The 25,656-nt window shown below is 48.7% G+C and overlaps 1 protein-coding gene across 4 annotated transcripts in view; it reads right to left on the bottom strand.

The window, feature by feature from the left end:
* The window catches only part of cdc42bpb (CDC42 binding protein kinase beta (DMPK-like)), a 75,801-nt gene that overhangs the window by 40,144 nt on the left and 10,001 nt on the right, over positions 1-25,656 (bottom strand). For all 4 annotated transcript variants that reach the window (XM_080024297.1, XM_080024299.1, XM_080024298.1 and 1 more), the window contains exons 3-16: positions 17,798-17,881; positions 16,825-16,920; positions 15,237-15,385; positions 15,044-15,137; positions 13,930-14,130; positions 13,539-13,787; positions 11,789-12,044; positions 9,754-9,843; positions 9,498-9,631; positions 6,818-7,060; positions 6,615-6,725; positions 6,283-6,530; positions 5,550-5,655; positions 933-1,057 (exon numbers count right to left, since the gene is read on the bottom strand). In XM_080024297.1, coding sequence (XP_079880423.1) covers positions 933-1,057; positions 5,550-5,655; positions 6,283-6,530; positions 6,615-6,725; positions 6,818-7,060; positions 9,498-9,631; positions 9,754-9,843; positions 11,789-12,044; positions 13,539-13,787; positions 13,930-14,130; positions 15,044-15,137; positions 15,237-15,385; positions 16,825-16,920; positions 17,798-17,881 — 2,186 coding nt within the window. The remainder of the gene's footprint in view (positions 1-932; positions 1,058-5,549; positions 5,656-6,282; positions 6,531-6,614; positions 6,726-6,817; positions 7,061-9,497; positions 9,632-9,753; positions 9,844-11,788; positions 12,045-13,538; positions 13,788-13,929; positions 14,131-15,043; positions 15,138-15,236; positions 15,386-16,824; positions 16,921-17,797; positions 17,882-25,656) is intronic.

Genomic DNA, 25,656 nt, shown 5'->3' with positions numbered 1-25,656 from the left:
ATCTTAATACACTCCCTTAATACGCTGCTTTTCACATGTGCAGTCTTTCCTCTCTCCAAATAACATAAGCAATCCTCAATCATCGCTTTTTTTGTATTATTGGGTTTCAGAACAATGGGCCCTGCCCACACCGGCTGTACCAGAGCCGTATTCCTGTGAGTAATTACCATTGCACGGCTTCTATTTTTACGACAGACTGCTGGATCTTGAATGCATCACTCAGCCTCACAATCTAGTGGAGTGGACGGGGACTCGACTTTGTGACAAGTTTTTGTGGACTATTTTTTATTTAAGTAATGGGGACCAAAGGGATTAATTATCAATGGAACAGATCCACAGACACCTACCAGGTAAGAAAGCACATAAATATACAGGTAAACATATAGTTTGTAATCTCTAGCCACTACAGAGTGACAGAGTCTACACCGCACACTGGACACGGTGCCAATGTACATTCTGAATCAGAACCTGCACATTTATAGTAAATAGTATGACGATGTCATAATGCGTCTTATTCTAAATCTCATCGCCTTCATTTTGTTTCAGAATAGTGCCATGTCAGTCAAGCAGCACCAGCTGAATATTTTGGGTCAAAGTTGTTCGGTTTTTCAGTAATGGCATACTGGTTCAAACAAGAGAAGAACAACAAGAGAATTTACCCGGAACATTATGCCAACTGGACCCCTTATAATAATAATAATAATAGTCCCCCATCCTGATGAAAAGGTGGCGGCGTATGCAGACGTCTACAGTGACGTAATGATGTGGCTCTCGGGCCCGTTTTCCCATGGAAAAGCAAACCATGTCTGAGGAGGTTTGCAAGTTGAACCACCTGCACTAGCACCAGCCAAGAACCAGCACTAGGTTCGCGTTGGTGAAAAAGGGGCATGAGAGCCAGGATAAAACAAAACGGATTCAGATGGCTAACTCACCACTGGATGATCTCTGCGATCTGAGCCTCCCAGTGCGACAGGCTCTCCTTCTTAGAACAAAGTGAATCCAGCTCCTCCTCCAGCTGACGCTTCTGGGAGGAGACAAGCTCCACCCTGCTGAGCAGCTGGGGGAGACAGGTGGAGAGAGACAGACAGTTATATATGTACAGTTGTACAGTGATGATGTCTACTAGCTTCACAGTCTGCAGGCAGCCAGGGTTAAGTTGCAAACAACAGGAAGTCCATTGATGTCTATGGCAGGAAAACACATGTGATAATCCACGTCCCCATTGTCAGTCCGCTAGCCTAATTAGGAATAGATACAACTAATTTAAAGAGAAGGTTAAAACTCTGGGTCAGGAAGCTGATTTGTATCATTGTTCTACTTCTCAATGTGGTTTTATATTCTGTGTTTGTGTTTTCTGCTCCTGGTCTCTGCTGTAAAGAATGAGTCTGAATCTCAACGAGACTAACTAAAACAATTATTAATATAGCTGGGGGCAGCAATGAGCAGGTGTCAAGCGCAAGCAGGACCCCAAGGGCCTGACCTCCAGCGAGGCAGCAGCGATGCATCGCTGAAGAAGTTGGACCAAAGAGAAAAACATGCAAATGATGCTTATGTTTGAGAATGCGACCATTAGTCTATGAGAAAGCGATTGCTGCATCTGTTTTTGCGCACTCTGTGATCTCCAGTCGTCACATGGCTTGACCCGCATGACCCAAAATGAATATATCTGAATATACTGAATATATGTAAAATAGTGGGCCGAGTCTAAATAGGCATGTTTGGTTCACATTGGATTAAGCGTTTACAAGCTACGCCTACTTCCTCTCTATGCTGCGTTTTCGTCAATACATTTATGTCTGTGGTGGCCATATTGTTTGGACTTTCGCTACTCTTTTGATTATTTGAACAATAAAGGTTAAAAAATGCAACAGAAAATTGGACAACTGAAATTTATGTCCTGCATTTCACCCATCCTACACCGAGGAGCAGTGGGCAGCCACAGTGCAGCACCCGGGGACCAACTCTAGCTCTTCCGCCGGTGCCTTGGCCAGGGTCACTGAAACGAGTGTTAGCCCCGAACATACATGTAGAGAAGATGGTGGGAGGAAACCTACAAACACAGTGAGAACATGCCACACAGAGAGGAGTTGGGACGACTGGGATTCAAACCCACGACTTCTTGCTGTGAGGCAACAGTACTAACCAAAGAGCCAACGTGCTGGCTGGTTTAGAGAAAGTTGGACCAATGGCCTAGTAGGTAATAGAAAAAAATGGATTTTCATTAAAGTCTAAATATCAGAAAAGCAACCCCCTAGCAAGCAATGTTTTTTGGCACAGTTGGAGGCCATGAGAAGCTGGATCATCTGACACTAAATTCATGATCATAAGACAAACAGGATGTGAGATATGGCCATGTGAAAAGTGTGATTTCAAGGATCAATACATGCACGCCCTATGACCTCTGGCCGTCACACGGCTTGACCTGTGTGACTCAAACACAATGATTCTAATGTAAAATACTGTGCAGAGTCTAAATAGGCATGTTTGGTTCACATTGGACTTAGCGTTTACAAGCTACGCCTTGTAACTTGTTTGGGAACTTTGAACAATAAAGGTCCAAAGATTCCAATAAACCAGGTTTGGTGGAAATTGGAAAAATGGCCTAATAGCACATGTCCAAAGTAGGTTTTTCCATACAATTCAAAATGGCTCCAGAAAATCTATTTGCAATGAGGAGCTGCTTCATATGACACCACACATGATTGTAGGTCACACCGCATGGGAAATTTGGTCAATTTCATGTTGCAACATTCGATAATGACTGCAGTGCCCCCTGGTGGCAGAAATGTCCGCCAATCGACTTCATCCTTCTTGAGCCAATAGAACCTTCAGACCCAAGTGTCCTAAGGTTGGTTGCATTAAAATCAGACACACGGTCTAGGAGTAGTGACCATTTTCACAAATTTTGTGGTGTAGCGCCTCCTTTAGGCCAACTGGATGCAACAAGTGGCAGTAGATTCAGCAGAGAAAAGGACTTGTGAAAATTGGACCAGGTGTTCTGAAGATACGCCTACTTCCTGTTTATGCCCACAATACGTTTGCACCTGTAGTGGCCATATTGAGATGAATTTCAAAACTCTATGGATGACTTTTATAGAGGGAAGTGCATTGGAATTTAACAATGTATGACCGTATGTATATATAATACGTGGCACGGTGGCGCAGTGCATTGCACTGCTGCCTCACAGCAAGAAGGTCCTGGGTTCGATTCCCGCCTGGGGCGCTGTTGGCACCGTGCTCTGGTGGGTTATCTCCCAAATAGGAGCCTTTCCGGGTGGAGTTTGCATGTTCTCCCCATGCTCACATGGGGTTTCCTCCACCTCACGTCTGTAAGGACCCCCACCAAAAACCTGCACCCATCATCGTCTGACCAGCGATGGACATTTATCACCTGGTCCCCGGGCGCGTCCACGTACGCTGCCCACTGCTCCTGCTGTGCCCCCGGAGGAAGGACAAGCCAGGATGGGTCAAAAGCAGAGAATCCATTTCACCGGCCACCATCAAAGCATGTGCGTGTGTGTGTGTGTGTGCAAGCATGTGTTATAGTGTGGTGTGTTGCGTGATGAATAAAGACTGTTTCTGATTCTATAAGTGACAAATATTGAACTTAAACTTGAAGGTTGGTTCGGTTGAAATTGGACAAATGGCCTCGGAGATGTCGAAAGATTGTTTTTCAGAAAATTCAAAATAGTGGCAAATCAGATTAAAGGAAGACAATGGTGTCAGCGCAAAAGTGGTAGATCATGAGACGCATGATATGACACCAAGGCTGTGATGGTGGGACGTACGGAGTACGATGTATAGCCCTGGAAAAAGTGCAACTTTGACCTGTTGGTGGTGCTAGACGCCTGGTCTGATTGGACCGCAATTTTAGATTTAGAGAATCGAGGCCAATGTCTATGAATGGCCAAATTTCGTAAAAAGTGATTGGTGGGAACATGGTGAAGTAGAAAAAGTGGGGAAATAATAATAAAACGTCGAAAAACAAAACTCTCTCTCTCTCTCTCTCTCTCTCTCTCTCTCTCTCTCTCTCTCTCTCTCTCTCTCTCTCTCTCTCTCTCTCTCTCTCTCTCTCTCTCTCTCTCTCTCTCTCTCTCTCTCTCTCTCTCTCTCTCTCTCTCTCTCTCTCTCTCTCTCTCTCTCTCTAGGATTCTTTCTTCTATCACTCTCCTTTTGCAGTGATGGGGGCATCAACCCGCTTAAAATAGGCAATTGATACCTTTGCCATTGCCATTTTTTCTGGTGTCACGTTCAACACATTGGAAAAGGGGCGCGTCATCGTTCCAGTGTGATTGGGAAGAAAACAGTAGAGGAGACAGCAACTTAAACAACGACATAAAACTGTAAATCTTGGAGAAAAAAAAATCATTTTAGTCGTTCAAAAGAATCGGATCGTTGGTGAACAACCCAACACCACAGTAGAAGCAGCATGGAGCATGGATTCTTCATGCTGCCGGGCACCAGTGGGGAGCGTGGGGGTTCACCACTGTGGTCCCCATGGTTCGATCCCTACACTCACAACATTTCATGGTCCCCCATGTGGAAAAAAGTCAATAACTTCTGATTATGGATTCTAAATGGGATATGATATGATATCGAACGATACACAGACATTCCTTATCCGGCAGTATTCACAATTTCAACACGTGTCGCATCGCGCAGGTGAAAGAGCCAAAATAAGCGGGTCGACCCGGGTGTCCTGTTCATATCAAAGCCGATCTGAGGTGGAGCCGATTGGAACCCGGGTCTGTTGCAGGGTCATTTTACCATTTGTGGGTTTTCTTTTCACACTTGTGACAAATGCCATCAGTGGTGCAGTGGGAAAGGGGTATTAGAAAGTCTAAAATGTTGCTAGTTACTAGTAAAACAAGGCACAATTTTTCGAGTTTCCTCTAAATGCAGCATCAGCTGACGTACTACCTCGAGTTTTCCGAGTCCTGGCTAAACGCAGAATTACGAATACAATTCAATACACTTGTTGCATGTTATACATTTTTTAATGTTTAAGGGGTCTGTCCACTTCCGGTCAGGTCCTTGTCTACTTCCTGTCAGGTCCCTGTCTACTTCCTGTCAGGTCCCTGTCAACACACTTCCATTCATACGGATTCAACATTGCATGTCCCTCACAGACATTTCATCAACTTTTTTAACTTTTGGGACTAAAATAAAATGGACATGATTCAGACCCGTTGCTGAAGAGCTCCAAGACAACTCCATGTGTGAGGTCACAAAGACGGAACATGTTTGGGACTGTTTTCCACTGCTACAGTCTGTGTAGCCTTAGGTCTGGTCTGGACCAATCAATGTGCATTTACGTGACTGCATGTTTCTCTTGGTTCTTCAGTTGAAATTTGAAGAACGGTGTTTTAACAGTTACCAGTGAAGACACAAAACAAAGTTGGTTCCTCCAATGGTTTTTATAACTTCCTGCAGTGTGAAAACGTCTTCCTTGAACGATTATAGTTTCCGTGCTTTTGCCCCGGCTCAAGTTCTAGTTTCTAGATATGGCACTAGAACTAGATAGGACTAGTTAATGTGACTTTTCTCACCTTGTCCGTCTCTGTCGTCAGTTTGAGGTTTTCATCGCTCAGAAAACTTCGTTCTCTCTCATACTTTTCTTTTACCACGCCCACAGCTTCGTCCACCTCGGCTTGTCTGAACACACACACACACACACACACACACACACACACACACACACACACACACAGTAGGTTGTGTTAGTTAGCAGGGTTCATGCCCAGTGGAATGTGTGGAATGCAGCAGCTCTATTTAACTACTACTTTCTTTCTGTTTCTGACCCTAACCCTGTTATAGCTGGACTCATATTTGTAATGAGCCATGCCCACTTCAAAATATGACATCACCCGTGAACTTCAACGTAAGGTCAGGTAAGGGAGATGGGATGCTCCATGTTAATATTTTATATGGGAAATAAATGTAATATAAAAACACGGAACATAAACATCCACACTGAGACACAGGAGGAGACAGGGAACCCCAACAAGCCTCCTGTATTTTGGCCCTTTCTGTCTGTAAAAAAGGTTTTTTAATTTTCTTTCAAAACATCTTCTTCGTAAGCCCAAGATTGAAAATTGATAAAGAAAAGGCATCCCTCTAGCAGGGATAAAAGCTAGTATGGCATGTAAGTATTGGTTTGAATGCAGGTGAACATGTCTGGTATCCAGGACCATTAAAGTTTAGTATGACTGCTGGCTGTAAATAATAGTGACAGGGTTAGCATTAGCCTAGCCTCAGACAGAGCCTGGCCTGGGTGCCCACCTGTCTCTTCGGCTCTTGTCCAGCTTGTCCTGCAGCTGCAGCAGCTCCTTGTGGAGGCTCAGCTGCTGGCTCTCCGAGTCCTGCAGCTCCTTGCGGAGGTTCTTCAGCTCGGCGGAGGAGGACGCCTCGCGCCGTGCCAGCTCCTCCTCGTAGAACAGACCCTTCTTGTCCAGCTCTGATTTCACCCTGGAGACCTCTTGCTGGGACTCGGCCCCGCCGCTGCCCCACCGTCCGCTGCCCTGCTTCACCTGGGGGGAAACAGGAGGTCAGTGCCACCTAGTGGGTTGCTGGCACAAACTCTGAAGAACCATCTGCAGCGTGTGACCTCTGACCTTTAGCATCTCCAGCTCACTCTCCAGCTGCTTGGAGTAGCTCTCGCTGTGTTCACGAAGCTTCTTCTCTTTGGACGCCTCCGCCTTGGCATCTTCGAGCCGCGCCTCCAACTGAAAGGCACCACGCTAGTTTAGCCCAGATTCACACTACCTTCCTGTATAACAGCTGCACTACTAGCCTAGCTCAGATGTTGGCAGCACACCTCTTTGCGGGCCTTCTCCGTCTTGCGGATCTCCTGGCGCAGGGCGTCCATCTTGTGTGCCAGCGCCTCCATCTCGTCCTCCTTGTCACGGAGCTGGCGAGAGAGTCGCTGCTTGGACGAGCGAAGCTCTGCCATTCGCTCGGAGAGATCGGAGAACTCCTGCAGCGCCACCTTCCTCTGGGAGTGCGCATCCTTCAGCTCCTTGGACTGCGAGCGTAGTCGCTCCAGGGAGTCGGCCAACTGCTGCTCAGAGAGGTGCCTTGCTTTAGGGTGGTTGTTCCCAAACCTTTTACAGCCTCATACCCCACCCCCACTCCTGATATACAGGCTTGTAATGCAGCATGTAGACTTGTAGTGGAGAGAGTTTAAATCTTAAATATTTTCCTTCAGCTCAGATTCAGTTCATTCAGGAAAAAAAACAGCCCCACAGGCCAGTTGATATAAACTCAGGGCTCCAGACGAACCTTCTCACCACCGTCCCGAAATACTATTTAAATCGCCCAAAAGTTAACATGGACCGTCCCAGAGTTAAAAGGTTTCTTGACATGGTGATGACATCATAAAAACATTACAATGAGTTAAAAGTCATCCATGGCATACATGCAAGACAATTAAAAGGATTAGAAAATAAACTCTTTTGTTCTTATAGAAATATTTAGAAAAAGTAAACTTTCCTTTCCCAGTATAGATCTTATTAAGGCTTGAACAATTACAGACAATAACAATCACTGACATTTAAATTCATTCATTTTGCTGCAATTAAAATGTCAACACTTTAGATTTAAGTTTGTTTGTAGATCATATCAAGGTGTCTGGATATCTATTTAGTCTATATCACAAATCACACTGTATATCATCAATGTGTATATATTATATATGATACAGGGTGTATATTATATATGTGTCCCACCGCAGCAAAACCCGCCATCTCACACATTTCTGAAATCTCCAGGAGCAGCCAAATAAGTTGAAAAAAACACTCTTGAAGGAAAATGAGATTTTTCCAGATAATTGTTCTTTTGTGTTTTTTTATCTTTTAACATATTTTCAAAACCGAGTTTTATTTATAAATAGTAGATAAATGTTAAACTGTGGAGTTAAATATTCCCGTTAGATTATATGGGGAAACGCAGTTCACTTATGAGACGCAGAACAGCGCTGAACAACGCCGATCGATGGTTTCCTTTAAAGCGAGCGACCAGGTGAAGATCATTTATAAAACATGTATATTCTTACTGTTAAATAAAAGCTTTTAATAAAAAAAGAAATTAGTTGTGTGTTGTTGACACTGTTGAAAGCTGTTGGTGATTGGCCCATTCAGCGGTATGTTAAATAGCCATGAGGCGTTGTTTGTCCCTCCAACCCCATTTGTATTCTGGGAGCTGAACGAAGCTGGTGTGGGTAAAACTTTGGAGGTGATTATCTCAGAAATACAGTTTTCCACACCCTTGCCATTTACAAGTTATAGCTTTTAAAATATTTACTTGATTTGCACAAGTGACACCTTGTTTGGAAGCTCTTGATTCTCCACTTTCAAATGATGCGAAAAAAACACATTTTTTAAAGCCGCCAAATATACCTCAAATCTGCGGTGGGTCACATATGATAGATACAGTGTATATATAATATGCATAAAGTATACCACTTTTAAAAACCTTTCAGTCTGTGGGCCTCATTCATGAACAGTGCACTGCACAGATTTGTGCTTAAATCCTCCATACGCACGGATGCAGCAAAAATTTGGGATTAAAAAAAATGCTGGTACTTTAATTTGTTCTACTTTAGAAGAAAATTTAGAACTGCCTTGGATTAGTCATAGACACACATCACCAGGACGCCAGTCCTGAAAAATTATATTGACCAACTTCAAGCACATGTGCAGTGAGTTGGCATATTAATATTCAGTATTACACAATAAACCAATCATCATCCAACGCCTCATTTATCTTCTTTGTGTTTTCCATGTTGTTAAGCCTGAACTCAGCTGTATGTGCAGATGGTTAACTCCAAACTCTGACTACCAGGAAGTTCCTTCTGTGGACAAATCCTCCTTCCCCTTCATGAACCTAACAACATGTTGACCGCTACACATCGTCCTGATCCAGTTGAGCAGACACACTGCCAGGCTGCTGAACCGCTCGTTTGCAGCCAACACATCTTTGAAATTATTCAGGAGTCACTGCATTTCACCAAATTAAACTATTTTGGCAAGAGGAAAAGAGGAAGGCCTAAGAGAAGCTTTATGGATGTGGTGAGGGAAGACATGCAGGCGGTTGGTGTAAGGGAGGAAGATGCGCAGAACACAAGGTATTGGAGGCAGATGATCCGCTGTGGCCACCCCTAACGGGAGCAGCCCAAAGAAAAAAGATGAAACTATTTTGACAGAATGCAATAATTCCTGTCAGATGCTGTTCATAAGTCATGTTGACAGGACGTCCTGCTTCGCTCACCGTGCGTTAAGTGAATACTTTTTTTGCGAGTGAGTCGTCAGGAAGTGTCTGAGAAGAGCTTCCATCAGCAGGAACCCTGGCTCCCTCTGCCCCACCACAGCCACATGCTGCCGTCTGCTTTTTAAACTTCCCCTTCCTCTCTAGTTGTTCTTCAGCCTTGATTACATTTGAAAATACAAGTTTTTTTGTGTCCCAGGCAGGCAGTGCTGGTGCCTTGTTCACCGGCTCACCTTGTGGACGTCATCCTTCTCCTGCCTCAGAGTCTTCACCTGCTTCTCCAGGACTTTGAGTTTGGAGGCGGAGCTCTGGTAGTCCTGGCGCAGAGAGACTGCTTCCTCCAGCCGCTGCTCCAGCCTATCAGAGTCTGGCACAGGGGGCGTGGTCACTGCTCCATCATATCACTATGCTTACCGTAGCAGTATACCTAGCGTAGCTGTTATCCTAGCCTACCATTAAATTCTGAAGTGCATGGTGGTTACCACTGACCTGCAAGCTTCTTCTTCAGACGCTCAATCTCCTCATTGAGCTTCTTCATCTCACCCCCCCGCCCGGGGGTCTGCAGCGCCTGGGTGGACTCTAAACCCACACACACACACACCCACACACACCCACACACACAGACAATTAATCCTATTATATAATTATAGAACCCAGAATCGCGATTGTGGCGCCGCCCCTTGCCACCACCAGGCGAGCACCGCGTGTCGATTACGCACATTTGAGTATTTTTCGAGCTTATAGAGCTTGTGCGTAATCACCGGGTGTCATGACATTCCACTGCATATATGTACGACCGTATGTGTATGTATGTGACAAATAATCTCTTGAACCTGAACTTGAACACACCCACTCACCGCCACACACTCGCCCGCCCCCACGCACACACACCCCCACACACACCCCCACACACACACACACACACACACACACACACACACACACACACACCCCCACACACACCCCCACACACACCCCCACACACACCCCCACACACACCCCCACACACACCCCCACACACACACACACACTTTTGGTGTCAAAGCTGCACCCAGGACCTCAGCTACAAATGATGTTTCCATTATGCCCATTATAATAAAATGTCCTCACTATGCTGGTACTGATAAAATGTCCTCACTACACTCGTTATAATTAAACATCCTCACTCTGCTCGTTAACTTCCTCACTTTGCTCTTTAAAACGTCCTGACTATACACGTTATAATAAAATGTCCTCACTATGCTCGTTATAATAAAATGTCCTCATTATGCTGGTACTGATAAAATGTCCTCACACTCGTTATAATTAAACATCCTCACTCTGCTCGTTAACTTCCTCACTTTGCTCTTTAAAACGTCCTGACTATACACGTTATAATAAAATGTCCTCACTATGCTCGTTATAATAAAATGTCCTCATTATGCTGGTACTGATAAAATGTCCTCAATACACTCGTTATAATTAAACATCCTCACTCTGCTCGTTAACTTCCTCACTTTGCTCTTTAAAACGTCCTGACTATACACGTTATAATAAAATGTCCTCACTATGCTCGTTATAATAAAATGTCCTCATTATGCTGGTACTGATAAAATGTCCTCAATACACTCGTTATAATTAAACATCCTCACTCTGCTCGGTAACTTCCTTACTTTGCTCTTTAAAACGTCCTCACTATACACGTTATAATAAAATGTCCTCACTATGCTCGTTATAACAAAATGTCCTCACTATGCTAATCAAAATGTCCTCACTATGCTCGTTATTATAAAATTTCCTCAGTGTTCATTTAAATGTCCTCACTATGCACGTTATAATGACCTCGCTATGCTTGTTATAATAAAATGTCCTCACTACGCTTGTAATAATAAAATGTCCTCACTATGCTTGTAATAACAAAATGTCCTCACTATGCACGTTTTAATATAATGTCCTCACTATTCTTTTTATAATAAAATGTCCTCACTATGTACGTTATAATGACCTCGCTATGCTTGTTATAATAACACGTCTTACGCGGTACTTTTCGCGTTATAATAAAATGTCCTCACTGTGCACATTATAATGATCGCGGTATGCTTGTTATAATAAAATGTCCTCACTATGCTTGTTATAATAAAATGTCCTCACTTTGCTTGTTATAATAAAATGTTCTCACTGTGCACATTATAATGACCTCGGTATGCTTGTTATAATAAAATGTCCTCACTATGCTTGTAATAATAAAATGTCCTCACTATGCTTGTAATAATAAAATGTCCTCACTATGCACGTTTTAATATAATGTCCTCACTATGCTTTTTATAATAAAATGTCCTCACTATGTACGTTATAATGACCTCGCTATGCTTGTTATAATAACACGTCTTCACTATGCTCATTAAAATGTTCTCACTATGCTAGTTATAATAAAATGTACTTACTATGCCTGTTACAATAACATTTCCTTACTATGCTTATAAGAATGTCCCTACTATGCCTGTTATAATAAAACATCCTCACTATGCTAGTTACAATCGCTCACCCTGAAGTTTTCGGTTCAGCTCTCGTTTTTCCTGTTCCAAGCGAAGGATCCTCTTCTCGAAGGCCCCCACTTGCTGTCCGACGCCCCCCACTTCCTGCGACCCAGCGTCCACTTCCTGCCCCGCCTCCTCCCGGCAGAGCGCCGCCCTGCTGGTAGAGCGGCGGTCGGAGAAGCAGCTGTCTGTGGTGAAGGTGAAGCCCACGAAGGGAAGGTGCTGACCAGTGAAACCAGTAGGGGGCACTGGTGGGCCCATCTCCTACATGCACGCACGCACGCACGCACACGCACGCACGCACACACACACACACACACACACACACACACACACACACACACACACACACACACACACACACACACACACACACACACACACACACACACACACACACACACACACACACACACACACACACACACACACACACGTGAGTTCCCTGTGAAACCAATGTGATAGGAAGCAGGTGTGTGACGCCACGGGGCTGGTTAGTGGTTATATTCATAATAAGGACGACTGTTCGACACAAACACTGAAGTGTCTTCCTCTTTCAACATCAGTTGGTTCATTTGGTTCATTTAGTTAGTTTGGTAATTTAGGTCAGTGATAGTTGGTTTTCTTAGTTAGTTAGAGTTTGCGTGGTTAGCTAGGCTTAGTTTAGTTAATTTGATTAGTTAGAGTTAGGTTAGTTAGTTCGGTTTGTTGATTACTTTAGGGGTTATGGTTATTTAGTTAGTTGAGTTAGTTTGAGCTCATTTAGTTTGTTTGGTTAGTTAGTTCAAGTTAGCTAGGTTAGTTCAAGTTAGCTAGGTTAGTTTGAGTTAGTATGGTTAGTTCAAGTTGATTAGATCCATTTGGACAGAATTAGTTAAGTAAGTTTAAGTTAGTTAGGTTAGTTTGGTTAGTTAAGGGTTGTTTAGTTTGGTTAGTTAGAGTTAGTTTAGTAAGTTTGGTTAGTTTAGATTTAGGTTCTGCATCAGAGACATTGAGCTGGAAGCTGCTGCTGAGGTGAAGGCATCAGACATGAGGCTGAGTGAATTCAGGTTACTGAATGGAGAGTTGGAAAGACTTGAACACAAGTGGCCACAAGTGGACACAAGTGAACACAAGTGGACACAAATTAAAACATTTTAACAGCTGATTGTTAAAACTTGGAATGAGCTTCCCGTCACATACCACACAATGCAGCGTGTGAGTATTGCCGTATTGACCATGTTTGGCTCTACATACGCATGTGAGCAGTCTTTCTGCCATCTGAGAAACATGAAGCCCAAGCTAGGCTCACGCTGAACTGATGAAGCCTCAAGGAAGCATCAAGCTGAACCTCACGACGTAACAACCATCAGCAGAACCATGCAGCACCACAAGTGGTATTAATGGTAACAAGTATTTAATTTATTATTGGTTAGCTACAGTAAAACAACAATATTATTAAGAAAAATAAAGAGTAATCTATTATATATAGCGTTTTTTTTGGTACTCAACGACGTGTTATACGTTAAAAATGTATGTCTTACTGAAAAAATGCATGCATTAAGTTGCATTCAATTTTATTAAATATTATATGCCTCAAAAGGAAATACATTTGGAAATATTTGGCTTTTATGGCTCTTCCAGCCAAAAAGGTTCCCGACCCCTGGTTTAGGGGTTTAATTTATTTGGTTAGTTCGAGTTAGTTTAATTAATTTGGTTAGTTACAGTTATTTACAGTTTGTTTAGTTAGTTTGGCTAGCTCTGGTCGGTGATACTCACCAGGTTCTTGAGGACGTCGTCATCCACGTCAAAGTTGGACGTGTCGGAGGGCGAGGACACGTCAGGGACGTAGGGTGCATCCGTGTGGCGGATGTTGTCCCAGTCGATGCCGCTGAAGAAGGCGTGGCTCTGGAAGTCCTGGAGGCCGCGCAGGCCAAGGCGCCGCTCCCTGGAGCACAGCAGCTTCTGGATCAGGTCCTTGGCCTCCTCCGAGACGTCGGCCATGCTGGCCGGGAATTGGAAGCGCTCCTGCACAGAGAGACCACGAACAACTCTGGAAAACTCAGCACACGAACACTGGTCATAATATCTATATCCTTTTAAATTTCAAATATTTTAATGTATTTTCTACATGAAGTAGAAATCAGGGTTAGGGTGTGTAGAGCGCCACCTGATGGTTCATGATCTTGCCGTAGGTCTCCACCAGGGACTCGGCGTAGAAGGGCGTTTCTCCGTATAGCATCTCATACACGCACACGCCCAGCGACCACCAGTCGCACTCGGGGCCGTAGCGCCCCCTGCCGTCCTCCATGGCCTGCAGGATCTCTGGGGAGATGTAGTCCGGGGTTCCCACGGCAACCGATGACTGCACCTGTACCATAGTTAAAGGTACTCACTGAGGAAGTAATCCCTTACATTACTGTAGTCATTCAAATGCTGCACTAGTCCCGTAGGTACAGGTATTAAGAGGAAATAAGTGCTGTGTGTAAATAAAGATTTATGGTCGCATGACTAAGCAGTGACGCTCCACAGGAGCTACTTCCTGTCCTTCTATAGGATGTAGTGACCAGGAGCTACTTCATGTCCTTCCATAGGGTTAGGGAGCTACTTCCTGTCCTTGCGTAGTACATTAAGACCAGGAGCTACTTCCTGTCTTTGCATAGAGCGCAGAGACCAGGAGCTCCTTCCTGTCCTTGCGTTGGACGCAGAGACCGGGAGCTACTTCCCATCCTTGCGTCAGACGCAGAGACCGGGAGCTACTTCCCGTCCTTGCGTCAGACGCAGAGACCGGGAGCTACTTCCCGTCCTTGCGTCAGACGCAGAGACCGGGAGCTACTTCCCGTCCTTGCGTAGGACACAGAGACCAGGAGATACTTCCCGTCTTTGCGTAGGACGTAAATACCAGGAGCTACTTCCTGTCCTTGCGTAGGACGTAGTATTGCAGACCATTGGGTTGGACATTAGAGCACATGCACCGGGATCAAACCAAGCCGCTGTTTTTTAGGTTTTTTAATATTTTGCGCTTGGCTTGAAAGCTGTGATGAATGCCGCAGCAAAATGTGGGTTAAACAATAAGATACAATAATAGTAATAAGATGTAATAGTAATAAGATGTGAAATAACAGTAATAGAGGGCGTGAACAGCTCCACCACCACCGTAAACACACTGTGTCTGTGTGTGTGTGTGTGTGTTACAGTGAGTTGGGGTTTACAGTGTGTGTGTGTGTGTGTGACTGTGTTACTGTGTGTCACAGTGTGTGTGTGTGTTTGTTTGTTTGTGTTACCGTGCCGTCCTGCATCATCTTCAGACAGGACCCGAAGTCAGCGAGGCGGATGTGTCCGTTAGCGTCCAGCAGGACGTTGTCCGGCTTGATGTCCCTGCAACACACACACTGGACTGTAGGAGGCACCCTTTGCAGTGTTTGTATGGAGAGTTGGACAGGAAACAGGAGCACAGCGCGAGCTCCGTTAGCATACCTGTGCACGTAGCTGTGCTGGTGGATGGAGTGGATGGCTAGCACCATCTCCGCTACGTAGAAGCGCGCCATGTCCTCGGGGAGCCGGTCCTCAAACTTACTGAGCAGTGTCAGCAGGTCGCCCCCCACGTAGTAGTCCATCACCAAGTACTGCATCGGAGCAAATACAGTGCTGATATAGTACATATGTGTAAGAATTAAAAAGGAGAACAAGTCTATAGATATAACCACATGGCCTGTAGTATGTGGATTCTAGCTCCTGGGTTTAGATGTTCCAGCCACAGCATCTCTAACAGGAGCATCAGATCCTGAGGCAACTGCAGCAGAACAGGTCATACTGAAGACAAATCCAACAAATCACTTGTTATTTTGAAGTGGAAATTTACTCGGAGCAGCACTGCAATGGAGCAGTGCAGTACGCCACACCACTCCCAGAACGGGACCGCCCAGCACTGGAACATGGTCTGTCCTCAACACTCACCAGAAAGTTCCAAACGGCCTCGTCTTGAGCTTCATGAACTGGGTTTCTACGCACCTACGCCTTAGATCACCATGCACATCCCTAAGCACCGGTCAGATCAGCATATATCGCACCGCCATCAAACTCTGGGGCAGCCAGGCTTCATCATTTGATTTCTGATAGACCAATCTGGGTTTGGTGGATCCAGGAGAACACATCGTGCCACTTGTAAAGTCTGGTGCTGGAGGGATAACGGTCTGGGCTGTCCTTCATGGTCTGGGCTGTCCTTCATGGTCTGGGCTGTCCTTCATGGTCTGGGCTGTCCTTCATGGTCTGGGCTGTCCTTCATGGTCTGGGCTGTCCTTCATGGTCTGGGCTGTCCTTCATGGTCTGGGCTGTCCTTCATGGTCTGGGCTGTCCTTCAAGGTCTGGGCTGTTCTTCAAGGTCTGGGCTGTTCTTCATGGTCTGGGCGGTCCTTCATGGTCTGGGCGGTCCTTCATGGTCTGGGCTGTTCTTCATGGTCTGGGCTGTCCTTCATGGTCTGGGCTGTCCTTCATGGTCTGGGCTGTCCTTCATGGTCTGGGCTGTCCTTCATGGTCTGGGCTGTCCTTCATGGTCTGGGCTGTCCTTCATGGTCTGGGCTGTCCTTCATGGTCTGGGCTGTCCTTCAAGGTCTGGGCTGTCCTTCAAGGTCTGGGCTGTTCTCCGTGGTCTGGGCTGTTCTCCGTGGTCTGGGCTGTTCTCCGTGGTCTGGGCTGTTCTCCGTGGTCTGGGCTGTTCTCCGTGGTCTGGGCTGTTCTCCGTGGTCTGGGCTGTTCTCCGTGGTCTGGGCTGTTCTCCGTGGTCTGGGCTGTTCTCCGTGGTCTGGGCTGTTCTCCGTGGTCTGGGCTGTTCGTCATAGAAGACATTCAACACCTTCGGGAGGAAGTTGGGGTGTCCACATAGTGTATGTATATATACAGTACACAAATGAATATAGCATTAAACATAAAATATTGAAATATAAATATCACAGTGAAAACTACTACAGTAGTACTGCGGTAGTACCACAGAAGTACCTCAGTAGTACCACAGTAGTACATCAATGGTACCTCAGTATTACCTCAGTAGTACCACAGTAGTACTGACCAGGTAGTTGTCGTCCTGGAAGGCATAGTGCAGCGTAGTGATCCACTGACTGTCCCCATTCACCAGGACATTCCGCTCCTCCCGGAAGCACGCCGTCTAACACACACACACACACACACACACACACACACACACACACACACACACACACACACACACACACACACACACACACACACACACACACACACACACACACACACACACACACACACACAGCATATTTTAAGATTCTGCTGCTTGTATATAAAGCTATAAATGTCCTTGTGCTCATTACACACGGAGCAGCAGGAAGTGTCAGGTCCACAGGCAGCGATGTTTTAACCATCCCTCCTACTAACTCTGTGGAACACCCTGAGGACCTGAGAGAAGTGTGTGTGTGTGTGTGTGTGTGTGTGTGTGTGTGTGTGTGTGTGTGTGTGTGTGTGTGTGTGTGTGTGTGTGTGTGTGCTGTTTATTCTGCACTGGCTGTTCTTATGGTTGCACAGACATTTGATATATTTTCTTTGATTGTTTTTATCTGTAAAGCGCATTGTGTTGCCCTGGTATGAAATGTGCTTTATATATAAAGTTTGAGTTGACTTTCTGCAGCAAACAGACCATGCCCCCATTGTCAGAGGGGCTGAGTTAAACCACCATCAACATACACTCCCTCCTCCTTCCATTTCCTTCCCTTGTCTCCTCTCCTCCTTTGCTTTCCATGTCTCCTCTCCACCTTTCCTTGTCTCCTCCCACCTCTCCTCCTTTGCCTTCCATGTCTCATCTCCCCTCTCTGCCTTTGCTTTCCATGTCTCCTCTTGCCTCTTCTTGCATTTCCTTGTCTCCTCTCCTATCCTCCTTTCCTTTCCTTGTCCCCTCTTCCCTCCCCTCCTTTCCTTGTCTAATCTTGCTTCGACTGACCTTTCATTGTCTCCTCTTCCCTCTCCTCACTTCCCTTTCCTTGGATCCACCGTTCCCTTCCCTGTCTTCTTACCTCTGCCCTCTTCAGCATCTCCCATTTGTTCAGGATCTTCATGGCATAAACTCTTTCTGTGTCTTTCATCTTCACCACAGCAACCTGGACACAATCAACACACAGCCCAATACACACCCCAATACAGATCAATACACAAACCTATACACAACAAAATACAGATCAATACACAAGTCAATACACAAACCTATACACAACCAAATACAGACCAATACACACATCAATCCAGATCAATACGCACCCCAATTAGTGTTGGGCGATAAACAATAATGATCGGGATTTTTTTTCCATCTATGTCCTCGTAATGTCTGATGGAGAGGTATGTGTGAACAGAGCAGGTGATTCTCCAGAGCATTCATAGCGAGGGACGGGGAGTGTCGCATGTTGATGACATCTATCATGTGCCCGTTATTAACCTTTGTGTGGATCTTGGTGCATGGAGCGTCACTGCTGCGTACTCCTTTCTATTCCTTTCCACGCTTTAATTTATATAACATCCAAGAAGGAGAATAGAGAATCAACGCCAAAAAAAGATACGTCGGTAGCCTCGTTCGCCATCTCAGGTGTGGCTTAAACTCTGCAGCGTCAATGTGTCACGTCCTGCCTCCTGCATGCTCTACACGGGCTCCGCCCCTCGTCTAAACCAAACGGGGTATTTCCAGGTGGTGTAAACGCATCAGACACAGACTACCTCACAGAGCTACATGTGTGAAAGAACCTTTAGTTATGTTCAAATCTAAATCTGTCTCAAAATTTCTGTTCAGCTTGAACTCTGCACTGTCTCAACTCATTATCAGATTATATTGTACAGTATATTACAGTGTTCCATATTATTATGATTACATTATCACATTGACCAGATTCATATTAGTTGGGATTATCAGTTTCTCTATCCTGACATTAGAGGAGAGGCAGACAGCCCCTGCGGGTACCACGCCTCTCAGGCTGTCATTCCTGTTCTCTCCAGTAGTTGGTGTGTCAAAACATGAACAAATGTCCTCAGTTCCTTCCACTGACAGAACGGGGATGGAGCCCCCGTCCTCAGACGCAATAATCCTAACCCAAACTTATTAAATCAGTGTGATCATTTTCTACCTGTCCTACACTCTCTGCCGCCACAGAAGGAATGTTCTCCAGCCATTCGACCTCTCCTTATCCACTCGTTGTGGATGTGGGTGTGGTGCCCGATGACACCACACCCAAACTCTTAAAGATGTGTCTGAGTGGCACTCGACTTTTACGGAACATAGACACTGGTTCCTTTTCCCACATGACGCCAATATGGGACATTGCCAGTGGATTTACAGCTGTCATTGCAAGTGGGAAAGGGGCTTAAGACACCAAAGCCAAACCAGTCTACACCAGGCCACAACAGGGGGGTAATTCTCTGAAGGTCGCTAGGATCAGGCAGCGATAACCCACAACAGCGTCGCTGATGTAGCGCCCCTGGCGGGCGGAGCTCAGCAGGTTTCTGTGATGGCATGGTGGCAGCAAGAAGGTCCTGGGTTTGATTCCCGCCTGGGGCGCTGTTGGCACCGCCTTTCTGTGTGGAGTTTGCATGTTCTCCCCGTGCCCACATGGGGTTTCCTCCACCCAACGTCAGTAAGGACCCCCACCAAAAACATGCACACATCATCGTCTGACCACACTCATTACCAGGTCCCCGGGCGCGTCAACGAATGCTGCCCACTGCTCCTGGCTGCCGCCCCGGAGGAAGGACAAGCCAGGTTGGGTTAAATCGGAGGCATCATTTCACTGGCCACCATCCAAAGCATGTACGTGTGATAAATAAAGATTCTTCTCTATCAAATGGAGACGAGATGGATCAACCAATCAGTGAAAAGCAGATCAATACAGAATATGATGTTTCCTTCACATCTACAGAGTAAACTTACTGATGGAACAATATTTAAAAACGTCATAACTAAAAAGGTAATGCTGAAATATTAATGAAGACCTTATTTATAATGTTACCTTTCCATCTAAACTGTTCTAAAGTAAATGATCTGCACTAAACCAGGCCCCACAAGACTAAAACAGGCCACGCCAGGTCACGCAGACCAGGCCAGGCCACACAAGACCAAACCAGGCCACACAAGACCAAACCACATCACACAACACTAAACCAGACCACACCAGGCCATGCAAGACCGACCCAGGCCGCACGAGACCGACCCAGGCCGCGCGAGACCAAACCAGACCGCACAAGACCAAACCAGACCGCACAAGACCAAACCAGGCCACACAACACTAAACAAGGCCATACAAGACTAAACCAAGCCACACAAGACTAAACCAAGCCACACAAGACTAAACCAAGCCACACAAGACTAAACCAAGCCACACAAGACTAAACCAAGCCACACCAGTCCACACAAGACAAAACCAGGCCACACAAGACGAAACCAGGCCACACAAGACGAAACCAGGCCACACAAGACGAAACCAGACCACACAAGACTAAACCAAGCCACACCAGTCCACACAAGATGAAACCAAGCCACACAAGACGAAACCAAGCCACACAAGACTAAACCAAGCCACACAAGACTAAACCAAGCCACACCAGTACACAGAAGACTAAACTAGGCCACACAAGACTAAACCAAGCCAAACCAGTCCACACAAGACTAAACTAGGCCACACCAGTCCACACAAGACTAAACTAGGCCACACCAGTCCACACAAGACGAAACCAGTCCACACAAGACCAAACCAGGCCATACAAGATCAAACCCGGCCACACGAGACCACACCGGGCCACACGAGACCACACCGGGCCACACCGGACCACACCGGGCCACACCGGGCCACGCCAGACCAGACCGGGCCACGCCAGACCAGACCAAGCCAGGCCACGCCAGACCAAGCCAGGCCACGCCAGACCAAGCCAGGCCACGCCAGACCAAGCCAGGCCACGCCAGACCAAGCCAGGCCACGCCAGACCAAGCCAGGCCACGCCAGACCAAGCCAGGCCACGCCAGAAGAAGCCAGGCCACGCCAGACCAGACCAGGCCACGCCAGACCACACCAGACCACACCAGGCCACGCCAGACCACACCAGGCCACGCCAGGCCACACCAGGCCACACGAAACCACACGAGACCAAACCAGGCCACACAAGACAAAACTAGACCACACAAGACCAAACTAGACCACACAAGACCACACCAGGCCACACAAGACTAAACCAGACCACATCAGGCCACATAAGACCGACCCAGGGCGTGGGTGAACGACCCAGGCTGCACAAGGCCACATCAGACTAAACCAGACTAAACCAGGCAGCATAGGACTAAAGCAGGCCGCGCAGGACTAAAGCAGGCCGCGCAGGACTAAAGCAGTCCGCGCAGGACTAAACCCGGCCGCGCACGACTAAACCCGGCCGCGCACGACTAAACCCGGCCGCGCACGACTAAACCCGGCCGCGCACGACTAAACCCGGCCGCGCACGACTAAACCCGACAGTGCACGACTAAACCCGGCCGCGCACGACTAAAGCAGGCCGCGCACGACTAAAGCAGGCCGCGCAAGACTAAACCAGGCCACGCAAGACCAAACCCGGCCACACCGGGCCACGCGAGACCAAACCAGGCCACGCCAGACCACGCCAGGCCACGCCAGACCACGCCAGACCACGCCAGGCCACACCAGGCCACGCCAGACCACGCCAGACCAAGCCAGGCCACACTAGTCCACACAAGACGAAACCAGGCCACACAAGACTAAACCAAGCCACACAAGACTAAACCAAGCCACACAAGACTAAACCAAGCCACACCAGTTCACACAAGACAAAACCAGGCCACACAAGACTAAACTAGGCCACACACGACTAAACCAAGCCACACCAGTCCACACAAGACTAAACCAAGCCACACCAGTCCACACAAGACGAAACCAGGCCACACAAGACGAAACCAGGCCACACCAGTCCACACAAGACTAAACTAGGCCACACAAGACTAAACCAAGCCACACCAGTCCACACAAGACTAAACCAGGCCATACAAGCCTAACCCAGACCATACAAGACTAAACTAGGCCACACAAGACTAAACCAAGGCACACCAGTCCACACAAGATGAAACCAGTCCACACAAGATGAAACCAGTCCACACAAGACGAAACCGGGCTACACAAGACGAAACCGGGCCACACAAGACCAAACCGGACCACACCAGACTAAACCCGGTCACACGAGACCACGGCGGGCCACGCGAGACCACGGCGGGCCACGCGAGACCACGGCGGGCCACGCGAGACCACGGCGGGCCACGCGAGACCACGGCGGGCCACGCGAGACCACGGCGGGCCACGCGAGACCACGGCGGGCCACGCGAGACCACGGCGGGCCACGCGAGACCAAGCCGGGCCACGCCAGACCAAGCCGGGCCACGCCAGACCAAGCCGGGCCACGCCAGACCAAGCCCGGCCACGCCAGACCAAGCCGGGCCACGCCAGACCAAGCCGGGCCACGCCAGGCCAAGCCGGGCCAAGGCAGGCCAAGCCGGGCCACGCCAGACCAAGCCAGACCAAGCCAGGCCACGCCAGACCAAGCCAGGCCACGCCAGGCCACGCCAGACCAAGCCAGACCAAGCCAGGCCACACCAGGCCACACGAAACCACACGAAACCACACAAAACCACACAAGACCAAACCAGGCCACACCAGGCCACACCAGGCCACACAAGATTAAACCAGACCACATCAGGCCACATAAGACCGACCCAGGCTGCACAAGGCCACATCAGACTAAACCAGACCCCACCAGATTTAACCAGACTAAACCAGGCAGCATAGGACTAAAGCAGGCTGCGCAAGACTAAAGCGGGCCGTGCAAGGCCACACCAGACTAAACCAGGCCGCGCAAGACCAAACCGACCACACCAGACTGAACCCGGCCACTCGAGACCACGCGAGGCCACGCCGGGCCACGCGAGGCCACGCCAGACCAAGCCAGGCCAAGCCAGGCCAAGCCAGGCCACGCCAGGCCACGCCAGGCCAAGCCAGGCCACGCCAGACCAAGCCAGGCCACGCCAGACCAAGCCAGACCAAGCCAGGCCACGCCAGGCCACGCCAGACCACGCCAGACCACGCCAGACCACGCCAGACCACGCCAGACCACGCCAGGCCAAGCCAGGCCACGCCAGACAAAGCCAGGCCACGCCAGACCAAGCCAGGCCACGCCAGATCAAGCCAGGCCACGCCAGGCCACGCCAGACCAAGCCAGGCCACGCCAGACCAAGTCAGGCCACGCCAGACCTAACCAAGCCACACTAGTCCACACAAGACCAAACCAGGCCACACAAGACTAAACAAGCCACACAAGACTAAACCAAGCCACACCAGTCCACACAAGACAAAACCAGGCCACACAAGACTAAACTAGGCCACACACGACTAAACCAAGCCACACCAGTCCACACAAGACTAAACTAGGCCACACAAGACTAAACCAAGCCACACCAGGCCACACAAGACTAAACCAAGCCACACCAGTCCACACAAGACGAAACCAGGCCACACAAGACGAAACCAGGCCACACAAGACGAAACCAGGCCACACAAGACGAAACCAGCCCACACAAGACGAAACCAGGCCACACCAGTCCACACAAGACTAAACCAGGCCATACAAGCCCAACCCAGACCATACAAGACTAAACTAGGCCACACAAGACTAAACCAAGGCACACCAGTCCACACAAGACGAAACTAGTCCACACAAGACGAAACCAGCCCACACAAGACCAAACCAGGCCACACAAGACCAAACCAGGCCACACAAGACCAAACCAGGCCACACAGGACCAAACCGGACCACACCAGACTAAACCCGGCCACACGAGACCACGCGAGACCAAGCCGGGCCACGCCAGACCAAGCCGGGCCACGCCAGACCAAGCCGGGCCACGCCAGACCAAGCCGGGCCAAGCCAGACCACGCCAGGCCAAGCCAGGCCACGCCAGGCTAGCCAGACCAAGCCAGGCCACACCAGGCCACACCAGGCCACACGAAACCACACGAAACCACAAGAAACCACACAAGACCAAACCAGGCCACACGAGACCACACCAGGCCACACAAGACTAAACCAGACCACATCAGGCCACATAAGACCGACCCAGGCTGCACAAGGCCACATCAGACTAAACCAGACCCCACCAGATTTAACCAGACTAAACCAGGCAGCATAGGACTAAAGCCGGCCACGCAAGGCCACACCAGACTAAACCAGGCCGGGCAAGACCAAACCCAACCACACCAGACTAAACCCGGCCACACAAGACCACGCCAGACCAAGCCAGGCCACGCGAGGCCACGCCAGACCAAGCCAGGCCACGCCAGAAGAAGCCAGGCCACGCCAGAAGAAGTCAGGCCAGGCCAGACCACATCAGGCCACGCCAGACCACATCAGGCCACGCCAGACCACATCAGGCCACGCCAGACCACACCAGGCCACACCAGACCACACCAGGCCAAACCAGGCCGCACGAGACCAAACTAGACCACACAAGACCACACCAGGCCACACAAGACTAAACCAGACCACATCAGGCCACAAAAGACCGACCCAGGGCGTGGGTGAACGACCCAGGCTGCACAAGGCCACATCAGACTAAACCAGACCCCACCAGATTTAACCAGACTAAACCAGGCAGCATAGGACTAAAGCAGTCCGCGCACGACTAAAGCAGTCTGCGCACGACTAAAGCAGTCCGCGCACGACTAAAGCAGGCCGCGCACGACTAAAGCAGGCCGCGCACGACTAAAGCAGGCCGCGCACGACTAAACCCGGCCGCGCAAGGCCACACCAGATTTAACCAGGCCACACCAGGCTAAACCAGGCCGCGCAAGACTAAACAAGGCCGCGCAAGACTAAACAAGGCAACGCAAGACCAAACCCGGCCACACCGGGCCACGCGAGACCAAGCCAGGCCACGCGAGATCAAGCCAGGCCACGCGAGATCAAGCCAGGCCACGCGAGACCAAGCCAGACCACGCCACGCCAAGCCAGGCCACGCGAGACCAAGCCAGGCCACGCGAGACCAAGCCAGGCCACGCGAGACCAAGCCAGGCCACGCGAGACCAAGCCAGGCCACGCGAGACCAAGCCAGGCCACGCGAGACCAAGCCAGGCCACGCGAGACCAAGCCAGGCCACGCGAGACCAAGCCAGGCCACGCGAGACCAAGCCAGGCCACGCGAGACCAAGCCAGGCCACGCGAGACCAAGCCACATCACACAACACTAAACCAGACCACACCAGGCTATGCAAGACCGACCCAGGCCGCACAAGACCAACCCAGGCCGCGCAAGACCAAACCAGACCGCGCTAGAGAAAACCAGGCCACACAAGACGAAACCAGGCCACACAAGACTAAACCAAGCCACACAAGACTAAACCAAGCCACACCAATCCACACAAGACAAAACCAGGCCACACAAGACTAAACTTGGCCACACACGACTAAACCAAGCCACACCAGTCCACACAAGACTAAACTAGGCCACACAAGACTAAACCAAGCCACACCAGTCCACACAAGACGAAACCAGGCCACACAAGACGAAACCAAGCCACACCAGTCCACACAAGACTAAACCAGTCCACACAAGACCAAACCGGACCACACCAGACTAAAGCCGGCCACACCTGACCACGCCGGGCCACGCGAGACCACGCCAGACCAAGCCGGCCCACGCCAGACCAAGCCGGGCCACGCTAGACCAAGCCGGGCCACCCCAGACCAAGCCAGACCAAGCCAGGCTACGCCAGATCAAGCCAGACCAAGCCAGGCCACACCAGGCCACACCCGGCCACACGAAACCACACAAAACCACAAGAAACCACAAG

The sequence above is a fragment of the Zeus faber genome (genome assembly GCF_960531495.2).
Source record: "Zeus faber genome assembly, chromosome: 2".
Lineage (NCBI taxonomy): Eukaryota > Metazoa > Chordata > Actinopteri > Zeiformes > Zeidae > Zeus > Zeus faber.
Note: the sequence above shows the minus strand (reverse complement) of the source record. Positions and strands in the feature narration are given on the sequence as shown.